Here is a 23,905-nt window from a genome sequence, read left to right on the forward strand (position 1 = left end):
TTTATAGCAGCAATGTTTGTAACAGCTCACAGGGGAGTTGGAGTGAATGCTTTAAGTAGTGAGTTTGAGAAAAGAAATTGGATATATATAGTCCAGCCAGCCATGAGGAGCAAGCTGCCTTCAGGAATCACACATTCTGTTCTCTTCATCCATGTGTTATTTTTCAAAGTTCATTGTGAATATGGCCTTTGGTTGAAAGATTAATCTCTCTAATCCGGGGGTTTAGTATTAGAAAGTTCACTTGCCTGCTGAATAGGTCAATTCTCTAATATTTATTTCATCAGTAATAGAGGGGATGTTTACTCTTTATATGTGATGTCTTTGGTCTTATTTCTCAATTGCTTCATATTATTTAATGAGCTTCTGTATGGTCATAACATCTGGTGCATTAGCCAAAATCATCAAGAAATAAGACAACAAAAAGGAGGTGGATGGGAGATCAAGCACACAGAGGGACTGAGACTTTTGGAGTCAGCTGTGTAAGTAGCTTTAAATTTTTATAGTGCTTTTGTGAGCACAAACCATGTGAATTCTTGACCTTGGTCTTTGAGGCTTCTATTCTGCAATCTGACAGATTTTTTTACAGCTACACAGTTTGCTTTTAACTGCTGTGCTGTCTGTAGGTGTCTTTAAATCTTAGGTCTCATGAATTCATTCACTTTGGTGGATGACTGAAATTTATAATAATAGACCAATAGCTGTTTTTAAAGGGCTCCACTAGCCCTAAGTAAACATGCATGAATCTCAACAAGGAGCCTCTAAAAAGCAGTTGAGGCTGGGCATGGTGGCACATACCTGTAGTCCCAGCACTTTGGGGGCTGAGGTGGGAGGATAGCTTGAGCCCAGGAGTTGGAGTTGAAGACTAGCCTGGACAACACAGTAAGACCTCATCTCTATAAAACATTTTTTTAAAAAATTATCCAGGCATGGTCGTTTGCTCCTGTAGTCCCAGCTACTTGGGAGGCTGAGGTGGGAGAATCACTTGAGTCTAGGAGGTCCAGGCTGCAGTGAGCTGTGATAATGCTGCTGCACTCCAACCTGGGCAACAGAACAAGACCTTATCTTAAAAAAAAAGAAAAAACAAAACAAAACAGGTAAGTGCCAGAAAACACAGATGGGCCTTACTGGCTGGCCTAAGTAAGCAAAACCCCTGCTTTGTAGATCAGACTAGGCTCCACAAACCTACAAAGACTTAAGAGACCTTAGAAAATAGAAGGCAAGGAGGACCTTGGCAGACACAAGATCTCGGAGAGCACACAGCAGCACCTTAGATCTCTTGTGAGTGTGTAGCCCCTACAAAACCAGCAGATGTCCACAGCATGTGCAGGCCCTAATTTAAAAAAGATATCATCATAGGGAAAAGAGCCATGAGAGGCAGATTAATTATTTGCTGCTTATACTACATTTTTCAGCTAGGTCTACAAGGCAAGACTCAACTGTACCTCAGTTTCATGTGTGTTACAAAGCATGAATGTTTTAGCTTTAAATTATTACTGCTAGGCCTAGTTAGACAGTGTGGATAAGCAAAATCCTATCCATTTGTATATTGTTTTTGTCTACCTATAAGACCAAAGGAAGAAACTGTGTAAGTATTGTACAAACCTCTAGGATTCATGTGGATTGCTCACAAGCTCTTCAGGGTCACTCCCTATCAGGCTGATTTTAATTTGTTAATCTCCTATGTTCTGACCATGGCTTTATCTGTCATGTTGTACTCAAATAGTAACTTTATTCATGGAAGCGTAATCTATTTTTATTATCAAATAATGGGGGTTCTCACTATAAAGGCTATACGTCTTTTGGCGTTGGAGTAGAGAAACAGCTTGATGGAATTACTGCAAAACAAAGGATTAAAAGGCAATTTAAAAGATTGTGCTTCGAAAATTGTCTTTAGGAATCAAGTGTGTTTAAGAAATCAAGGATATCAGACTGAGCAACATAGCAAGACCCTGTTTTCCCCCTACAAAAAAAAAAAAATTTAATTAGCCAAGCATGTTGGCATATACCTGTAGTCTCAGCTACCTAAGGAGGGAGGATTACTTGAGCCCAAGAGTTCAAGGCTGCAGTGAGCTATCATCATCACTGTACTCCAGGCTAGGTGACAGAGCAAGGCCTTGTCTTTAAAAAAATGAGATAAAATAAAAAAGAAATCATGGAGAAGATAGGGTGGCTTGAAAAGTGTGCTTTGGTCTTTTTTTTAGAACAGGAGCAACGGAATAAAAACAAAATGAAGGTTGGCAGGCTGATTGCACTTGAAGAAGAAAGAGGTTTTCTTAAGAGAACATCTGACCTTTTGGGAAGAGAGCTTTTGGAAGGACAGAAAGAAAGATGTGAAACGGAAATAAGATCTTAAAGTCCAAGATAGACACATATAAAAGAGAAGTGCAGATGCATCTGTGTCTAAATGTCCTTAAAGCACTAGAACATGGGAAAATGTCTTTATGGTTATTATGTCGGAAAAATGATTGAGTCCCAAAGAAATCTAATAGAAGAGAGAAGATTTCAATGGGCAGATTAGAACAGCTCCTTAAAAGGAATCAGGATCTAGGAAACTACTTGAGGGTTTCTGAGGGCATAGATTGATTTTGTAAGGGCAGTTAGGGGAGCTGCCTCTTAAAGATCAGGGCTTGATTGCAGGGGTTTTAACTGTTGCACTTTAATTTTTCATTTGGAATTTGAAAATGGGAGGTGGTTTGTATTTAAATGTGGTACATCTGTGTATTGTTAGTATTTTGTTATTGAAATGATTTTATATATTTTATTATCAGAATAACTTTATGTTTTAATTTGAAGTCATTAAAGACTCTCTGCTTACTATGGTGTACAACTGACTAGATATTATTTGAAGCAGAAAGGAGAATAATATTCAGCCTTGAACATCGAGTATTTTTGAAGTTGCTCCAATTAATGTCTTGTTTTGATCCACTTCAGAGCCTTCCGGGGAACAGAGTTAGTTATACCGTATACGTTGTTCAAAAGAGTGGAGATTAGGATTGAGGAGCAGGCTGACTTCTGAATGTGGGAGAAAAATTTTCCTGGTCAACTGCTGAGCTCCCAAAGAGGATAACCACATCCTGGGAGGACTCTAGGCTTAGTATTTAAGCTTAGTGGGTTTATAGAAGAAAATCTAAAGAATGGCAAGTAGAGTGGGGAAATTCTTCTTTATCTCACTCAGTTCCCCTACTCACTCCTGCCCTAAATAAGTACGATTATTAATTTAAATTTGGGAAGAAAACTGGCATTACTCTTCCAGTCTCCTCTTCTCTCCTTGGGGAATTAGCCTGCCCTCCCATACTGCACATATTCTGCTTACTTTTGTGCCATGGCATAAAAGAGAGATCGCCTTTGGCTTTCCAGCTCTCCCTATGATTTAATGGGTAGGTCTGCCTGTTTTGGGGGTTCATTATTATTTCATAAAGAGGAGAGGAGCTGCATTCCCCAGCCTCAACTTTATTAGTAATAAAGGAGGTGCCATGGTTCTCCACCTGCCAGTCTTACATAAAAATTGGTTCGAAACTCAGATGAGGGGTGCTAGTACTATTTACATGCGTCTCTCAAATTTCTAAGAGGATGCTTTCGGGAGAAAAACGGTGATTCCAGAGTAGGGTTTGAAGGACAAATAGAGTGTTTAGTGTAAGTGAAAAACATGACTGTGGAAGGAGGAAAGAGCATGTGCAAAAGCACAAATGCTTTAAAGAGTGTTGTGTGATCTGGATGGCTCAGTAATGCATAAGTAAAATACAAGGTGAGGAGGCTATAGAGATAGGCAAATGCCAATTTATAAAGGGCTCAGACTTTATCCTGTAGATAATGGTAAGCAATGCAGGAAGGGAGAGGATGGAAGAAGAGTGTTAAGCATGGGAAGTAATTAGAAGTAAAGAAGTGAAAATAGATATAGACTAGCCTTCTAAGCAGCTTGACTATGAAGGGAACGCAAAGGCTTACGTAAATATCTAGACTGCCTCTTAAAGTTAAGGGAGGGTAATGGCTTATATAGGGGGTTTGTTTTAACATGGGAGAAATTTGAGCAAAATGTAGGTTGCAGGAAGAGACTGAAGATATAGGAGAGTGGGAGGATAATTAATGGAACAAAAAACCTAGAGAGATGAGAGGTAATGAAATCCAGAATACAAATAAAAGGATTCTTCCCTCTTCCACTGAAGAGGCAAAGATTTGTGAGAATGCAGATTGTTTTGTTGCTAGTCCTGAGGCCCCCAAGGAATTGCTGACTGTTAGCTTCAATTTTCTTTGTTAAATAGCAAGTTGGTCTTTGGTGAAAATGAGGGGATAGATGGTGGAATCGGACGTCAGAGAAAGTATTGATGATTCAAAACTAGCTAGGGATGGGCAGAAGGACCTGTATGAAGCACTGTGGAGGAAGGGGCAGTCAACTAAGATTAGGTTGAAGTAGGGCTAAGTTTCACCAGGCGGGTAGGAAGGAAAGGCAATAGGATTTTATGGAATGGAAGACATAGAGAGTGGCTGAAGTGACTAAACATAAGCTACGAAGAGAAAAATAATTAAAGAAAATTAATTTCTTGTTACATCCAGATTCTAAAGTTACTGTTGCAGGGCATAAGGGTGACATTTCTTGTTGTCAGACTGAATTGTAAATTTTAGGTGCCAATGACAAAAAAAAGACATAATTATTTTGTCTTTTTACTTATCAGAACAATGTCTTTAATACACATTCATTCACACACAGGGAAAACAGGTCTTTTTATGGCTCAAATATATTATCCATATTAAAAATAACATAGCATTAAAATAAGTGTAGCAGGGATTATTGGTTTTACAAGAAAAATTATCAGAAACACACAAACAATAGTGCACATATCTACTCAATGAGGTCTGTTGTTTACAAACCCAAAATATACCTTAGAAACAGGCAAGATTTATAAAATCTGATCACATATTTTGTAGCAAAACTTCAAAAATTTCCTGCAAATTTAGGGGAGCAATTCACAAGAGATCTCCTTCACTCTGGCCCCAACTTAAGAGTTCAGGGTTCCCAGGACCACCCGTAAGTCTGCTAATTTACTTGAAGGACCAAGAGAACTCACTAATAACTATTATATTCTTGGTTACGGTTTATTACAACAAAAGGATACTGTCTGGACACGGTGACTCACATCTGTAATTCCAGCACTTTGGGAGGTCAAAGTAGGAGGATTGCTAGAGGCCAGCAGTTCAAGATCAACCTGGGCAACACAGACCCCATCTTTTTAAAATGTGTGTGTGTGTGTGTGTGTCTGTCTGTCTGTAAAAGGAAAAAAAAAAGGATACTGATTAAAATCAGCCAAGAGAATTGGTGCTTAGATCAGAGTCCAGGAAATTTTAGTTTCCAACCCCTCTGGAGGTAGACTGGCTATCTCATGGCCCACGGCCCACATCCTAAGTCACGTTCTTACGCCACCCAGTGTAGCTAAAGGCACCCAGGAAAACAAAGCCCCTCTTCCTAGAGATCACCTCCTAGGATATGAGGGTAAAGGCCAGACTTCATTTTGGATAAGCTTTACTCTTTGCTACACACTTCCAAAACGCCAAAATAATCAATTCTCTGAATATATTCTTATAAAAATAGATATTAATGACTTATTGTCTGACTCCCTGCTGAGTCAAATATATTACTTTTTGTGAAACTGTGATTGCTTCATTAAGTTTTTCAAATTCATGTTGGAAGATTGAGTTATACATTTCATTTGTTTTATGACAAGCATTTTCTGGCAAATTTTCATCTTCTGCAGGAAAATTGTGCTACTCTGTTTCACAGTTTTCCCATTTTGAATAGATGTTCTGCATATGACTTTCATAATCTTTGAATTTAAATTGGTGAAATTCTCCTGTACTATTAACAGGAGGTGAAAAGAAAATTCAGGATAGCTTTATAAAATTCATCTCTCGAGGGCTCCCTCTTCTGTTACTATAGCAGACAACTCTTTTTTTTTTTTTTTTTGAGACGGAGTTTCGCTCTTGTTACCCAGGCTGGAGTGCAATGGCGCGATCTCGGCTCACCGCAACCTCCGCCTCCTGGGTTCAGGCAATTCTCCTGCCTCAGCCTCCTGAGTAGCTGGGATTACAGGCACACGCCACCATGCCCAGCTAATTTTTTGTATTTTTAGTAGAGACAAGGTTTCACCATGTTGACCAGGATGGTCTCGATCTCTTGACCTCGTGATCCACCCGCCTCGGCCTCCCACAGTGCTGGGATTACAGGCTTGAGCCACCGCGCCCGGCCAGACAACTCTTAAACTATGGCAACTGAATACCTACTCTGCCTCTCAGAACTGAACCTGGTTCTAAAGAGCTTCTACACACAATCCTGGGCTTCCTGATTTATTCACAGGCTGCAGAGACACAAATCTTGCCTTCTAAGATGATGATATTGCTTTTAGAACTTATTTTACTGGTGCTTTCTAAGATATGCTATTTCTGATTGGGCACTTTCTGTCCTTCTCTCTCTCCCTCCCCAATGTTTGGACCCTATTCAGTCTCAGCCTTATTTACAGCAATTTGTTCTTAGGGTACAGCCACTACTAAACTCCTTCCCCACTTCCAGTACTTTCCTATAATGTTGTCTTGATTTCCTATGTGGGTTTGCTGTCCTCAGTTGTCTATTACAGCACTCACATTTAATTTTGGAGTTTTGGAGTTTTCTTAGCTATTTGCTGAAAGTTCAGTTTCTGTGAATTTATTTTCATTTTCTTGGTTGCTCTGGATAGATTTCAGGAGAAGAAAAGTTTCAAAACTAAGCATACCTCATATTCTTTTAGAATGCTAATATAATTCATTCCTGTTCCATATTTTCAAAAAAATATGAAGAAATTCTCTGAAAGTTCTCTGATGATTGGCTTCAGATAATGAAGAAGAATGTTATAGTTGTCAGTAGCCCACTTAGAGTCAGTTATGTAGATGTTCACATCTGCAGCGACACCAAAGCTATAACTAGAAGGTAATATCCCAAAGCAGCTTTTATAGATAATCATTTGCAGTATACAGTGTAGTTTTTTTTTTTTTTAATTAAAATGAAAACACCTCAGTGAGGTGCTTTCAACATTTTATTCTGGTATACTAAAAAGAATATGGTTAGTTAAAATGTTTCTCCTGAACCCAAACAGCTGGAACACCGTACAGAAGTGTTTGAGAAGATACTGTTCCAATCCAGGTGGATTATGAGTGAGGAAATGTTATAAGAATTCTCGTTTTGGTCCTGGAGATTTTAATCTATGTTTAATTTCTTTTTGAAGATTACTAACAGTCTATTTTGGTAGTCAGACACAAATAATTTTGTACCCAGGGAAAGTTCCAGCATTACCTGGGAACTACGTCTGCATCTTTTTGTATGCCTCACTCTCTGATGAGAACAAAATCAAAGTAGAAGACACAGAGACATGCTGAGCAGAATGTTAGACTGTAAATAGTATCAGAATGCAGATTTGTTTTACTATATACTGTATTATTTATAACCAAGTGACTTAAAATAGGAAGTAAGAGGAAGAACTAAGCATATGGTAGTCACTTGGATGTAGGGTTGGAGTCCAGTATACCTTGATGGTGGTAACCCTAGGGAAACACCTCCTACTCTGAGATAGGACCCCAGGAAGCCTAGGCCAAAAGCGGGGAGATGAACTAGAATGATCTAGTTGGCTCAGGAATCCTCAAGCATTGATTCAGGACTATTGGCACCCTTTAGCACCCAATGGAAAGAAACGAAGCTCCTCTCTGTAGGAACATAACATCATCCAATGCTTCAAATTGTTTACATTAAATCAATTTTTCCAATAAAATGAACTGCAAACAATCAAAGATAATGGATAAAGGAAGAGTAAGCATGAGTCAGCCAGCAGGAGAAGCAATAGACAAAAGAAACAGACTTAATAAGTCTAAAAACCACCATGCTTACTATGTTCATGAAAGAAAAAGTCAAGCATATAAATTTTGTCAAGGAACTAGAAATCATAAAAAGTGACATTCAAGATTTTAAAAGAACCAAATAGGAATTCTAAAATTAAAAAATATAATAACTAAAAGTACAAAGACTATGGGTGAATTTTAGAGCAGGTTAGGGACACCTAAAGAGATGAGTAACTGGAAGATAAGTTAAAAAGAACACCTCAATAAAATTTAAAGGATTTAAATCATACAGAATCTAAAGTGACAATTTATATGTGTTAGAAATCAATAAGGAAAGGATAATGTTACTTTCATATGTTTGGAAATTCAGAAACCAACTTCTAGGCCAGGTGCCGTGGCTCATGCCTGTAGTCCCAACACTTTGGGAGGCTGGCAGTTGGCTTGAGTCCAGGAGCTGGAGACCAGCCAGAGCAACATGGAGAAACCTCGTCTCTACAAAAAATACAAAAAAATTTAGCTGAGCATGGTAGTCTGCACCTGTAGTCCCAGCTATTCAGGAGGCTAAGGTGAGAGAATCACCTGAGCCTGGGGAGGTTGAAGCTGTAGTGAGCAGTGATAGTGCCACGGCACTCCTGCCCGGGCAACAGAGTGAGACCCTATCTCAAAAGAAAGAAAAGAAAAAAAGAAAGATGGAGGTAGGGACGAAAGGAAGGACAGAGGGAGAGGAAGAGAGGGACAGAGGGAGAGGAGGAGAGAGACAGAGAAAGGAAAGAAAGAAGAAGATAAAAAGAGAAAAGAGAAAGAAAGAAAGGAAGGAAGAAAAGGACGGAAGGACGGAGGGAGGAAGGAAGGAAAGGAGAATCCTGCTTCTAAATCTATGCATCAAAAAATCATAGAGATATTAGATGATGTTTTAAATTCAATTGTAATACTACATATCAAGAGTTGTATGATGCAGTTAAAACAGTATTGATGGAGAAATGTATAGCTTTTTATGTACATATTTGTAAAGAAGTTAGCAGAAGACAGCAAAATAGAAAGTAGAAATAAAAAATAGAATAATTTAAATAGAAAAAAATACAATAAAAACTATGTACAAAACTCAAGTAGTTCCTCTGAAAAGCCTAACAAAATTGATAGAACACAGGTGAGACTGATTAACAAAAGAGAGAGCACTAATAATTGATACTAAGAATGAAGAGAGGGACACTGGTTCAGATCTTGCATACCTTAAAAACATGAGGATGTTATGAGCATGTAAATTGGCATAAAACTTAGATGAAAAACCAAAATTCTGTATCAGATGTGATACACAGTGAAACACTAAAAGCCTTTCTTTTGAAACTGGAAATGAGACATTTTTGCCTGCTAATACCACTTATTTTTAATGTTGTTCTAGAGTCCTGACCCTGTAGTAGCAAAAGAAAAAAAGGAATAAGAAATGAAGTAACAAAAACTCACTATTTGAAAAGGGTATGACTGAGTACATTGACAACCACACAAATACACATTTATATTTTTATGGATAAGAAATTTTGGTAGGGTTACTGGATATAAAAATTAGTTTGGAAAAATTAGTTTATTTTACATATATATAAGCAACAAAAAAGGAACATGAAATATTTAAAAGATGATATTTACAATATTGTCAGAAATATCAAGGACATATAAAGAGATCTAATGAAAGATCAGTGAAACTACTGCAAAGTAACAAATAAAATTCTATTAAGAAACATTACAGAAGACCTAAATGAATTGACAGTCATGATTGGAAGGCTCAATGTTGAAGAGGTCTCTTGTCTCTCAGGTTAATGTATGGATTTGATGCAATATCATCCGAAAGACAAAAAGTTTTTTTGTTGTTGTTTTATTGTTCATTTGGTTGGTTTTTCTTTTTTCTGGAATTTAAGCTGATTCTAAAATGTATAAGGAAATAGAAAGGGTCCAGAATAACCACATCTGTCTTTTGAGAAAACAAAAATAAGGTAGAAGATCTATACTTCTGGATTATCAAAACTTTTCTAAAAGACTTTTATAATTAAGAGTGTGGTCTTGGCAAAGAACAATGGAAAGACTAGGCTTCAGAAACAGACCTATACATATATACACATACTTGATTTATGATAAAGGTGACACTTTAGAAGAATGGGATATGGATAGATTTCCCAGTGAATGGTACTTGGTCAAATGGGTAGCATATACAAAATAAAATTGTACCTCAACCACTGTGCACAAAAATCAATCATAACCTTAAATGGGAAAGCAATACAATGAAGCTTTTAGAAGATAATGTAGAAAAACATCTTCATGATTTGGGGATAAGGAACTGTTACTTAAGTCACAAAAATCATCAGCTAGAAAAGAAAAGATAGATACATTTTTTCCTCATTAAAAGACTTTAAACAAAAGTTGCCACTGCAGAGTCAAAGGGCAAATTATTAAGTAGGAAAAGATGTCTGCAATATGTAAAATTGTGAAAAGGCTGTTATTCAGAAAACATAAAGAATTACTACAAATCAGCAGAAAATACACAATCCCAATAGAAAATAGGTAAGAGACCTAAATAGGAACTTCCAAACAGGATATCCAAAAGACCAATTAATAAATAATCTCATTAGTAACTAAGAATGTTCAAATTAAAACCACAGTGAGATGCCACACATACCTATTTGATCTTTTTAGAAAGTATAACAATATTAAATGGTAGGGAAAGATACAGAACTCTCATATATTGCTTATGGAAGTGTAAAAGTTTAGAAGTAGCAAAGTGGAAGCTATGCCTACCTTAAAACTCAGCAATTCTGTTTATATATATAAGCAAGGAGGTGGAAGTTCTCACTCCATTTAACAACGTGTATATCTTACTGACATGCAGTCATATATGTATCAGGATATATGTACAAGAATAAGAATGTTCAGGGCAAAATTGCTTTTAATAGCCCTAAACTGGAAACAACCCATATGTCCATCAACAATAGAATGGACAAATTTAGTTTATTCATACCATAATGAAGAGAGAGAATTAAACGACATACAAGTAGACCTTTGAAAAACAGAGTGAATGAACCCAAAGAAAACAATATAAAGTATATGAGCCTACTTATATAAAGTTCAAAAACAAGAAAAACTTTAAAAAGAGTTGAAGAACTATGTGGCAAAATTATAATGAAAAACAAGATAACAAATACAATAGAAGTCAAGATAGCTGCTCCTGCTAGCTGGGAGATGGGGTTTATGATGAAGGGGCAGGTGGTGGCTTTCTGGCATGTTGTCAGTCAGGGCCAGCTACATAATTTGTGGGGTCCAGAACAAACATCTTTTTTCTCTCCCTCCCTCTCTCTCCTCCTCCCACGGTGTTTTCTTAATTGCTTTTTAATGTGGCACTCCCAAACTGACCTTCATAGGAGCTAGGGGCCTGACCCCTGGTTCAGAGGAAATGGAGAGGATCCTACACCTCAACCAGACACTTCCTGCCCAGTACCTCCTGCTAAACCACTGCCAGAGTAGAGGGTGGGGTGGGGTGGGGTGGAGTGGAGAGAGTGAGCAGCCAGAACTCATTCTGGGGAGGAAGGGAGGTGGCAAGAGGCCTACGTTGCCTGAACCAATGTATTGTCCCATTGATTCTTCACTTATAAAACACAAATTCAAAGACAAAATTATTGATAATTACATGATGGTGACTGCAGGGCATTAAACCTCAAGCAGGATGGAGGAGTAGGAGAGTAGAGAGTGTTGGCTTCTGGGCTTGGGGCCTTGTGTCACTCCAAGTCCGTGAAGCTGGCCCTTTTGGCAATGTTCTGTTTCCTGACGTGGATAGCAGCTATATGGACATGTATTTTACCGTAACTGCTTGTCTCAGTTCATTTGTGTCACTCTAACAAAATAGTTGAGACTGGGTAATTCATAAAAACCAGAAATTTATTTTCTCAAGGTACTGGAGGCTGAGAATTTCAAGATCAAGATTTGATCTTGGTGTCAGGTGGAGGCTGCTCTGTGCTTCCAAGCTGGTGCCTTTTGCTGCATCCTCACATGGTGAAAACGATGGAAGGGGTAAATCCTCTCCCTCTATCTCTTTATTAGTGCCTTTATGAAAAGCACTAATCCCATTCATGAGGGTGGAACCCCTGTGGCCTAACTACCTCCTAAAAGCCCCGCCTCTTAGTACCATTGCATTGGGGATTGAGTTTCAAAATGAATTTGGGAGGGGACATACACAAACATTGAAGCCACAGCACTGCTTAACTGGGCATTTATGCTTTATACAATTTTCTGTATGACTGCTGAGTTTAAAACTAGGTAAAGGAAAGGTGGTGTAAAACAATGAACTTCCAGTGTAAAAATTGAGAATTATTCACATATAGAAATGTATATACTAGTACATGCATATAATTTTTTTCTAGATGGAAACACAAGAATCTGTAAACATTGGTTGCCTTAAGGGACAACGATTTGAGAAAATGAGGTAAACAGGCTTTTGTTTTTCATATGACCTTTTGTATTATCTAAATTTTCTAATGTGTTCATGTTGGGATTATTGGTCAATTTGTATGTTTTTGTAAATTAAAATTATTCAGTCACTTATTTTAAATTAAAGTCAGAAAAATGCAGTTATGTTAAAAGCCTATAGGGAAGGGAAGCAGGGATACATACTTTTTTAAGAATCATTTTTGAACCATTTTAGAAAGCAAAGACTATTTTGTTGATATGAACAACTCCCCTATAATTAAGGTTTCATAAATCTATATTTTTCACGTAGTCTACTCTGAGATAGATTTACCATGAAGCTAACGAATTCAAGCTTCAGAGTCCCTCATTTGGACAGGCCCTTATAAAGATATGTAACTAATTTTGCATTCATAATTTTATATACTTCTTTAAAAAGACCTTTCAGATTGTATAATCTTGAAGCCCCCAAAACCTGATTCCAACCTTGACTTTGAATTAGACTCAAATCAAGGAGTTCTTATATCTGCCCTAAATATGAAGATTTGTAGAAATAAAGCATAGTTGTTGTAAAAATTTATCTAAACAAATAAATTCACTGAAGACATACTTTAAATCTGGCAGTGAGAATTAACATGTCCCCTACTCCAGGAATCTTTTCTAATTGCCAGAAAGGAATCATTTCCTCCTATGCGCTATGTCTGTACTTTCTCTCTAATTTTATTGAGGTTTGTATTATATGCTTGTTAAGCTACCTGTGTGCCCTACCAGACAAGGAGCTCCAAAATAGCTAGGACCCTCTCAATTATTTTTGTGTCTCCAGGGCCTAGAAAAGATTCTAGTATGTAAGAAGTGACTGTTTAATAGGATCTTTTTACAACCACTGTATTGTGTGTAAAGGGGCATAGTTACAGTTCTTTACTTGAGTAAATTTCATAGGAAACTGACAACTATACATACCATGCAGCTTAGGGAGATACACAACGTACTTATCAGTCAGCATCTTTTTCCTACTGAATTTACATGATTTGGTCACATTTTGCAGAAGATAGATTATAAGCTTTTAAGCACAAGAACCAAACAATATCATGAATTATTTTAAAAATACATAAATGTACAAGAAAAATATGAAAATTCAACATCCCACTGTAATGTTTCAGATATTTTTAGTAAATAAAAACTTTAAGATTCAGAAGGAACCATCTTTAAGCCATTCCCGGTGTGAAAATTGATCATACAATCTGGATCATTCTTGTTACATTCAACTAAGTCAGAATTGAGGGACCAGAGGAAAAAGCAATCTGGGCATACAGCTCAAAGATTAATAATTAAGTTTTTTACAGCCCAGCTGCTAAAACGGCCTGCAGTACCTCTAAGACCAATTTTACCGAGTAGTTGCTAAAACAATCTGCAATGACTAAGATTGGTTTCACCTACCCCTATCACTCACCAATCAGCGCTTCCCAGCTTTCCAAACGTTTAATGGCGCCAATGAGCATTCTTTCAAAACAGGAGTAACATTTCTCTTTCTAAGAAAACTCTTGATTTTCTCTTTGTTCTTCTGACATACCAAAGACCACCCAGTCTCTGAATATGTCCTGAATTGCAATTCTTGCTTCCCCAAAAAACCATTAAATTTAGAAATTCAACTCTTTATATTTTATGTTTACTTTGACATGATATACAAATTCCTTGGCCTCCTTCGTTGGAGATGAGCATCACCCTGAAGTTGGGATGTATCCATCCATCCGTATGTTCTCATTTTTATCACTTAAGAAAATATATCCAGGCCAGGAACGGTGGCTCACGCCTGTAATCCCAGCACTTTGGGAGGCCGAGGCGGGCGGATCACAAGGTCAAGAGATTGAGACCATCCTGGCCAACATGGTGAAACCCCCGTCTCTACTAAAAATACAAAAATTAGTCGGGCGTGGTGGTGCGTGTCTGTAATCCCAGCTACTCAGGAGGCTGAGGCAAGAGAATTGCTTGAACCGGGAGGTGGAGATTGCAGTGAGCCGAGATTGCGCCACTGCACTCCAGCCTGGCGACAGAGCAAGACTCCATCTTGAAAAAAATAAAAAATAAAAAAAATATATATATATACACACACACATATATATATATACACATATATATTCATAAATAAATAGGTATTCTAGTTTTTGTTATGTTTTGTCTTTTTGTGAGACAGAGTCTGGCTCTGTCGCTCAGGCTGGAGTGCAGTGGTGTGATCTCAGCTCACTGCAACCTCCACCTCCTGGATTCAAGCGATTCGCCTCCCGAGTAGCTGGTACCTCAGGCTTGCGCGACCACTCCTGGCTAATTTTTGTTTTTTATTTTTTGTTGTCTTTTTTTTTTTTTTTTTTTTTGAGACGGAGTTTCACTCTTGTTGCCCAGGCCGGAGTGCAATGGGGCGATCTCAGCTCACCGTAACCTCCGCCTCTCGGGTTCAAGTGATTCTCCTGCTTCAGCCTCCCCTGTAGCTGGGATTACAGGCCTGCGTCACACACCCAGCTAATTTTGCGTTTTTAGTAAAGACGAAGTTTCTCCATGTTGGTCAGGCTGGTCTCAAAATCCCGACCTCGGATGATCCACTCACCTTGGTTTCCCAAAGTGCTGGGATTACAGGAGTGAGCCACAGCTCCCGACCGTGTTATAATACTTTAAGCCAGTGTTATCTAATGCAACAGGTACAATTATTGTAATCTTTTTTAACTCATTACATCCAAAATATTTAAACATATATAAAATTTTTTAATGTGCGATTCAATATTCTTTTTGAAAATTTCTTGTACTAATTCCAGAAATAAAAATCCAGCTGATATATACTTACAGCACATCTCAATTCACATGCTAGAGTTCATAAAATTTAAGTTGGGAAAACAGATTCATATATCTTGTTGCAAACATACTTAAAAGTGTTCCAACAACTGAATCGGGCATCAGCGTTTTGTTTTGTTTTTAGTTTAATTCAGATTCAATTAATGATTCCGTTTTTCCGTGTCAACCACATTTCAAGTCCTGAGTAGCCGCATATGGCTAGAGAAAAGCCTACCGGAAAGCGCAACTTAAGGAGATTGTACACAAAGTACTTATCAGTCAGCATCTTGTTCCTGCTGAATTTATGTAGTATTTAAATTGTTTTTCTTTGCCATATCCTAGAACTCAAGTGCACAGATGCAATGGATACCTTTGAATTTCTGCGTCGATGGCATTTTGCGTTTAAAAGGATCATCTGGGCAGGTTGGCGCACGCCTGTAATCCCAGCTACTCGGAAGGCTGAGGCAGGAGAATCGCTTGAACCCGAGACGGGGGAGGTTGTAGTGATTGGAGGTTGTAGGATTGCGCCACTGCACTGCACTGCATCCTGGGCGACAGGGCGAAACTCTTGTCTCAAAAGAAAAAAAAAATCATTTATCACTAAATTTATTCACTAAAAGAACTTGCAAAAAAAAAAAAAAAAACCCTACTGCCTAAAAAATATTTTTAAAAACGTATTTTTGTTTAAGCAGCATATACTGATAAATAATGATGCGTGGTAACCAGCAAAGGTGCAGCTTTCATATTAGCCACACGCCCGTTCCTCTCCCCGCCCTCCACAAGCACGTCCCCGCCGGCCCGCACTAACAGACACGCGTACGCGCGCACACACACGTACACACGCGCGCGCCCGAGAACACATACATGCAAACGCGCGCGCACAAACGCCTGCAGCACTCACAGGGACTCAGGAAATGCGCCTTCTACCCCCTGCGCCCGGTAGACCTCATGTAGGGAAGTTTCTGGGAACAGTCGAGCCCTCTTTGTATTGGTGGAGTTCCAGTCTCCTTTTAAATGATATGACTCCGCCCTTCCCTACAACCGTTTGGGGAGAAGTGGAAAAGGTTGGGCGTGGAAGCGAAAAGGAGTCCTGTTGTCAACTGTTCCGTACTCCACTTCAGGAAGAGGCCAACTCTGTGCACCCAAGAATAAAACATGTCCCTTGCAGGAACTTGCAAGGATTTAGAAACGGTCCCCCACTGAGGCTTTGGAAGGAGGGCCTGTCATAGTTGAGAGGTCTGGATGGGCGTTTTCCTCCCAGTAGGTGCCCTATTAATTTGCTGCCTCAATAGTTGGTCAAGCTGGGGTGTTAGCGGCGGGACCTCCAGGACCCGAAGAGCGCCAATTCTCCTGCGTTCTCCTTGGTTTGGGTTTCCCACAAAAGCGCGGTCACACCAAAAACTGTGTCTCCACGAAAGCGAAACGGTCTCGAAACTTTTTTTCCCCACACGCTCACTTACTTCCCACACCACCCCCATGCTTTTATGCTTCGCCTCAGGAGTCGAGTGACTTCTCTGAATACCAATTCTACCAAATCTCAGGAGCTATACACAGCCCGACCTCCAGAGAGAAACAGAGAAAACACTGCAAACCCCAATCACACGCTCCTGTTTTCCCGGTACTGAGAAAAAAAAGTCGGTCCGTGGCCGCGCTATGCATGCTAGGATTAGTAGTTCCTCCATCCCGCAGGGCGAGGGGTTAGGGCGGAGCTCAGGTTGATTCCATAGCACAGAACTACAATTCCCGTGGTGCTGCGCGGCAGAAAGAAAGGGGCGGGACGGGAGGGGGCGCGTCGCGCTTGCGCAAGCCCCGGGGCCGGAGGGAGGCGGAGGCAAAGCGGTCCAACTGCTGAAGTCCCCATGTGACAGTGAGCGGGGTCCCGGCTCCAGGAGACGCTCGAATCCGCGTCCCAGCCCTCAGCAGTGTCCACTGTTCCGGTGCCAGCAGAGACCAGCAGGCCCGGGACAGTTGGTGTTTGGCTGTGCGGCTGTCTAACTTGGCGTGCAGAGTGAATTGCCGCTGCTGGAGCTGAGAGAGGCGGAGCGGCCAGGAGAGCTGGGACTTCTGTCAGCATCGGCGCTCCAAGCTCGGAGACATGAACGGCTTTACGCCTGACGAGATGAGCCGCGGTGGGGATGCGGCCGCCGCAGTGGCTGCGGTGGTCGCTGCCGCGGCCGCCGCCGCCTCTGCGGGGAATGGGACCGGCGCTGGCGCCGGGGCAGAGGTGCCTGGCGCGGGGGCGGTGTCAGCGGCGGGGCCCCCGGGGGCGGCAGGGCCCGGCCCCGGGCAACTGTGCTGCCTACGGGAGGATGGCGAGCGGTGCGGCAGGGCAGCGGGCAACGCCAGCTTCAGCAAGAGGATCCAGAAGAGCATCTCCCAGAAGAAGGTGAAGATCGAGCTGGATAAGAGCGTAAGTCACGGCGGGACCGCCCTGCCTCCTCCCCCCGCCCCCGGGGCGTCAGGAGCCCGGTAAAGGCTCGGGTTGTCGGCTGGGTCCCCCGACCTGGCTGCAGTGCGGACTCGTGGAGTCTGTGGTTGGAGGCAGACAACAAAGTCGCTGCAACTCCGACCGCCTCCCCAACACGCACAACACACAAGCTGGCGTTCCCCTCTTTCCCACCCTGCCTCCCAGCCTCCCGCTGCCTGCGTCTCTCCCGCGCGCTGTCTTCCCTCTTCCTCCTCCTCTGCGATCGGGACACGGAACAAAGGGGACCGCCGCACCAAGGGCCCAGAGTAGTTTTCTGGCAGCCCGGCAGCCTCTGGTGGAATGGAGGGGCCTTTGTTTTGCTGCCAGAGCTGGTGTTTGGCCCGAGGCAGCACTAACTCCCCTGGTCTAGGGGTAAGTGGAGGACCTTCGCGAGCAAGGAATATCTTGTTCTTTTAGGTGTTCGCCTCCTTATTCCGAGCGGAGTGAGAGGGAAGCAGAGCTCACCCGCTGCCTGGTGGGGCGCCGGGCTAGTAAACGGCGTTTGCGCTGTCAGCTCCGAGGGCAGATCCTCCGATCGTGGGGAGCACGTAGCCTCTGCGGTTTTGCCATCCCCTTGGCAGCCATCAGGATTTCTTCTTTCCTCCTTTTGCACGTCCGTTCGTTTGACCATCTATGAGTTTTTTTTTTTTTTTAGAAACAACCGTTGCTACTTTGGGGAGCTCTGGCTGTCGGTGAATGAATAACATGGTTTCAAGAACCTAGCACAAGTCCTGCATATTTTTATCTTGCGCTTAGCTTAGAAGTAAATTGAAAAGCCTGTTCGCTCAGTCCTTGTTTGTTTAAAATGTTAGTCAACAGCTCGTAGGAGTATATGTAATTAAAGTTTTTGAAAAATTGATTTGTGACGCTTTTTGCCTGTTTAAACAGTTCTTCAGTGTTACCCAAGAAAAACTTTTCAGGTGAACTTGCATAATTTCAGATTGCTTTGGAAAAATGTGTTACAGATAAATACATTGATTTAATATTCAGGAAAGTTTATAACTGAAATTTAAATATAGTTAAGATATGAAATCGATGGCTCATTTGTAAAAACGGATGGTTTTGTGTCGAATATAATTTCGGTGTTAAGTTAGAAAGACTGGAAAGCATACATTATATTACTAAAATATGCTCTTCTTTAAGTAGAGAAAGTACTATCAAGTAGCGAAAGTGTGGGCAACATCATCTTTCCCCTTGTCAGTTAAAAATTCAACATGAACTAATTCAAGTCACCCTCACTGCAATTTATTTATTTAGAGACAAGGTCTCACTCTGTTATTTAGGCTGGAGTGCGGTGGCGCGATCTCAGCTCACTGCAATCTCCACCCACCAGGTTCAAGCGAGTCTCCTGCCATAGTCTCCTGAGTAGCTAGGATTACAGGCTTGTGCCACCATAGCCGGCTAATTTTTTTGTATTTTTGGTAGAGACAGGATTTCACCATGTTGGCCAGGCTTGTGTAGAACTCCTGAGTTCAAGTGGGCCACCCGCCTCAGCCCTCCCAAAGTGCTGGGATTTCAGGGGTGAGCCATCGCGACCGGCCCCTCACTGCAATTTGATGACAAAACCCAGAGGGTTGGGATTTATCATTCTCCCCTCCCTCCCTCCCTTCCCGAAATGGCACTGACCCCTCCTTCCCCATCTGCCTTCCTTTTGACAGTATTCCAGACATCTTATGTTTTAACAGGGCATAGGATTTAAAAGTAGAAATATTCCATTGTCTGAACAATGACCCATCTTGACTGTCTTTATTTTTAGTAACTCACTGTGGCATATGTGTTTTATTAATACATAGACATATTTTACTGTAATCATAAGCAGTGTGTGAAACTTTTCTGTTTCAGGCAAGGCATCTTTATATATGTGATTATCATAAAAACTTAATTCAGAGTGTTCGAAACAGAAGAAAGAGAAAAGGGAGTGATGATGATGGAGGTGATTCACCTGTTCAAGATATTGATACCCCAGAGGTAGGTGGAAGTTTTTTATTATTAATATAAATCCTAAGTAGTGCATTCTGAAACCTTTACAAAAAGATATGAACAGTCTTTTAAGTGTTTAGAACATTTGAGAAATCTGAAAATGAAAGCAAAATTAAATATAGCCAGTTGACATGCATTTGCACAGTTGGAATTGTTACATTTGAAACTGACAATTTTTACAGCTCTGTCTTCATGTAACTTTTTTTTGACCTGTTTATATTTATCCCCAAAAGATTAAAGTGTTTAATAATTTATAGGTTTGATTATGTAAAAGGATTTTTTGATAATGGAATTAAATTTTTATTGTGCTGAAGTTAAAATGTTTGTTATACATATCAATGATAAATTTTCAACAAATTGTATGAACTAATTTTTGCGTGTTAATCTTTTGTAGGTTGATTTATACCAATTACAAGTGAATACACTTAGGAGATACAAAAGACACTTCAAGCTACCAACCAGACCAGGACTTAATAAAGCACAACTTGTCGAGGTATATATGAGTTTTTAAACTGTTTAAACTATCTGCTCAACCAAGAGATTATTAAATGCTAATGAAAGTATTAACGTAGTATATGTACATTTTAGGTAGAAAGAACAAAGTTAAAAAATCTATTGTGGAAGAATCTAGTGGTTTAGAAATGTTTGTCTGCCACTTAGGAAATTCCTTTTTTAATGACTACTCAGTAGATTGTGTACAGCACCTTTTGATACCTGCTTTCAAAATGTGTTGTTTGTTTTTTTAGAGAATGGAATCTTGCTCTGTCTCCCAGGCTAGAGTGCAGTGGCATGATCTTGGCTTACTACAACCTCTGCCTGCTAGGTTCAAACAGTTCTCCTGCCTCAGCCTCCCAACTAGCTGGGACTTCAGGTGTACACCACCACACCAGGCTAATTTTTGTATAATATTTTTAGTAGAGATGGGGTTTCACCCTGTTGGCCTGACTTGTCTCAAACTCCTGACTTCAAGTAATCCACCCACCTCAGCCTACAAAAGTGCTGGGATTATAGGTGTGAGCCACTGTGCCTGGCCCTCAAAATGTTGAATGAGAGTTTTTTAAATCCTCACTTTAGAAATCTATTAGTTTAAAATTCCATTTAACCAGTAAACATTTAAACACCTAATTGAGACATAATAAAATTTAATTAACAAGCCTAAATGTCCTTATTAGAATTTATTTTTTAAAGTGGTGGAATAGGTCTACAAATCAGCCCCTAAACAGTATTTTTATAATTTGCTGACTTAAGTATTTCAAAATTTGTCCTTGTTGATGTTAGTTTTATTAGAGACATCCATGTTTTCTTCACATCTAGAAGAAGAAAAAGCTTTTCTTTTACCAAAGCTTTTACTTGTAGTTTGCTTTGATAGAGGACATCTGGTCAGTCAATGAATTGTGAAAAGTTAATGGAGTGTGTATATGTTCTCCGGATACAGTAGAACCACGAAATTTATGCATCTTATTAAGATATTTATAGATTTATACTTTAACCATATTTAAAATAAAAATTTTTACTTGAAGCTACTTAGAAGGATTGATTGAGCCTAGGAATTTGAGTCACCATGGGCAACATAGCAACACTCTCTCTTAAAAAAAAAAAAAAATTTAGCCTACTAGACAAAATAGAAGTGTAGATATATAAATCAGTTTTCTCATGTTCTTTGCATGGATTTAGTAGTTACCCAACATATTCTAAAATGTGCATATTGAATAAAATGAAATATGAATAGAAGATACATTTATTTGGGAGAATGTTTTTTAACATTGTTAAATCCAACATATTAACTATTTAGCTAAAATTTCTTCTTTATTTCTTGGTTAGGCAACACAGATCTAATTTTTCTTTACTTTTGAAAGATTAAGGTCTTTTCGGGTTGTATAATACATTAATGTAACATAAATGTAGGTATTGCCCACCATGATAAAATATTTCAATAGCTACTAATGGAGTGAAGGCACCTTTGTTTAGGGACAATTAAGAACCAAAGAACTGATTATTTTAAATGTTATATTTAAGTATAAATTAAACCTGAAATTTTTGATAAAGTAACCTTCTAAGAACAGTTATATTATTTCTAGAGCATTTTTTTTTTATATAATTAAGAGATAGCCATAAGTGTTATATTTTACTTAATCAGAAATGCAGATATTGACAGGTTAAGGACTGTGCAGATGTAGCATATGTATTTTAAGACAGGGGTCCCCACCTTCAGGGCCATGGACTGGTACTGGGCCGTGGCCTGTTAGCAAAGGGTGGGTAGAGTGGGAGGTGAATACTGGCTAACAAGCATTACTGCCTGAGCTCCACCTCCTGCCAGATAGCCACAGCGTTAGATTCTCATAGGAGCCCAAACCCTCTTGTGAAGCGCACATGTGAGAGAACTAGGTTGTATGCTTGTTACAAGAAACTAATGCCTGATAATCTGAGGTGGAACAATTTCATACCAAAACCAACCCCCCTACCCCCAATCTACAAAAATTGCCTTCCATGAAATCGATCTCTCGTGCCAAAAAAGTTGGGAACCCCTGTTTTAAGGGATTCCAGGGTTGTATGACTAAGCCTTAAGTGTCTTAATTATTGTGTGGATGAACTTTTTTCTTAAGAAATTTTATTTTCTGGAATCTAAATATGCATGTCAGTCCCCCAGGTGAGTCTGTTATTCTTCTATTAGTAATTGCAGTATGTATGTTATGTTAGTGCAATGAAAAGGCAAGGAAGAGGTAAACATCCTTCTTTGCCTTATGTTATATATGTTATGTTAACATATAAATTGTTTGCTGCAAATTATATTCATTCATATGTTATTTAGCTCTTTCTCATTTTCCATTCCTAATTTTTATTCAGAAAAATTTTCAAGGAACCTTAACCAAAGAATGCTGCCAATGTATGAATGAATGAATATAATTTGCAGCAAACAATTTATATGTTATTGTTTGTTTCTCTACTACTGAAAGTTTTCAACTTCATACTTCTCCTTTTTCTGTCAGTAAGATCAAAACCATTGCAGGTTTAATGGTCTCTTCTATTTTACTCATTTAAAGTTTAAAAGTAAAAATATTTATTCCCTACTCTAGATTCCAATTGTAAAATTTATGATTTTTATTTTATTTATGTATTTATTTTCGAGACAGAGTCTTGCTATGTCACCCAGGCTGGAGTCCAGTGGTGTGATCTTGACTCACTGCAACCTCCACCTTCCGAGTTCAAGCAATCCTCCTGCCACAGCCTTCCAAATAGCTGGGATTACAGGTGTACGCTACCATGCCTAGCTAATTTTTGTATTTTTATTATTATTATTTTTTTTTGGTGGAGATGGGGTTTCGTCATGTTGCTCAGGCTGGTCTTGAACTCCTGGGCTCAAGTGATCCACCTCAGCCTCCCAAAGTACTGGGTTTATAGGCATAAGCTACCGCACCCAGCCCAATTATAAAATTTAAAATAAATACTGTAAAAGGAAAATATATTTTCTAATCAATGTATATATTGAGTAGGCCAAAGGATCCTTTGAAATCACACTATCTCTTGTTCATAACATTTTATTCTTAAATACTTTTTGTCCTGTTGGTATTTTGCTAAATATAATTTTTAAAGGAAATAGCCCTTATCACATAGCACTTTTTATTTTGATGAAACAATATTTTTTACCTAGTTTATGAAACCTGTTATCTCTAAAATTTAATTTCCTTAATTTTGTTTTTTCTTTATAGATAGTTGGTTGCCACTTTAGGTCTATTCCAGTGAATGAAAAAGACACCTTAACATATTTCATCTACTCAGTGAAGAATGACAAGAACAAATCAGATCTCAAGGTTGATAGTGGTGTTCACTAGGAGACGTGGAATTGAGAGTAATAACTTGGATGTTAACACTGATTACGGTTTTTTCACATGTAGAAATGTTCCTTGTGTATTTTTTCTACAGAGGATTTTCTCTGATTTTATTTTCTTTGTTTCTGACTCTAATAATTAGTTGGAAACTCATCTAAAATGAGCTTTCCTAAATTAAAAACTATTTTAAATAAAGTTTATTACTATTATAGTTGCTTCAGTGTATTTATTTTGTGAAACGTGATTTTTCTTTTAAACTGACTGAGGGATCAGTATTTAGATTTTAATGTAAAGTCTTTCATTTTGTAGCCCCCCCCTTTTTTTTTAAACTTCCGAAAAATTAACAGGTTAAGGAGAAGTAACAAATATAGAAAATTTGCATTCTCTGGGACAGTCTGACTTGGAATTGAAGGTATTCTAAATAACATTATTTTTTTAAAGTACTTCATAATGCTAGCAAATTTGAAAAATAAACTACTGGAATGTAGCTTCTTTTTTTGTCGTTGTTATTATT

General features: G+C 39.2%; 1 protein-coding gene across 1 annotated transcript; it reads left to right on the top strand.

Moving 5' to 3' along the window:
* Positions 1-16,770: 16,770 nt before the first annotated feature.
* On the top strand, positions 16,771-23,605 carry SAP30 (Sin3A associated protein 30). Its single transcript, XM_032298670.1, has 4 exons — positions 16,771-17,527; positions 19,427-19,552; positions 19,959-20,057; positions 23,272-23,605. The coding sequence occupies exons 1-4, from the start codon at positions 17,213-17,215 to the stop codon at positions 23,392-23,394; spliced, it is 663 nt and encodes a 220-aa protein (XP_032154561.1). The 5' UTR covers positions 16,771-17,212; the 3' UTR covers positions 23,395-23,605.
* The last annotated feature ends 300 nt before the right edge of the window (positions 23,606-23,905 follow it).

This window comes from Sapajus apella, unplaced genomic scaffold (genome assembly GCF_009761245.1).
Source record: "Sapajus apella isolate SASKATOON/1434 unplaced genomic scaffold, GSC_monkey_1.0 scaffold39, whole genome shotgun sequence".
Lineage (NCBI taxonomy): Eukaryota > Metazoa > Chordata > Mammalia > Primates > Cebidae > Sapajus > Sapajus apella.

Coding starts and splice junctions, on each gene's coding strand:
- SAP30 (XM_032298670.1), top strand. CDS start 17,213: ATGAACGGCTTTACGCCTGACGAGATGAGCCGCGGTGGGGATGCGGCC. Junction 17,528..19,426: donor AGATCGAGCTGGATAAGAGC/GTAAGTCACGGC, acceptor TTTCTGTTTCAG/GCAAGGCATCTTTATATATG. Junction 20,058..23,271: donor ATAAAGCACAACTTGTCGAG/GTATATATGAGT, acceptor TTTTCTTTATAG/ATAGTTGGTTGCCACTTTAG.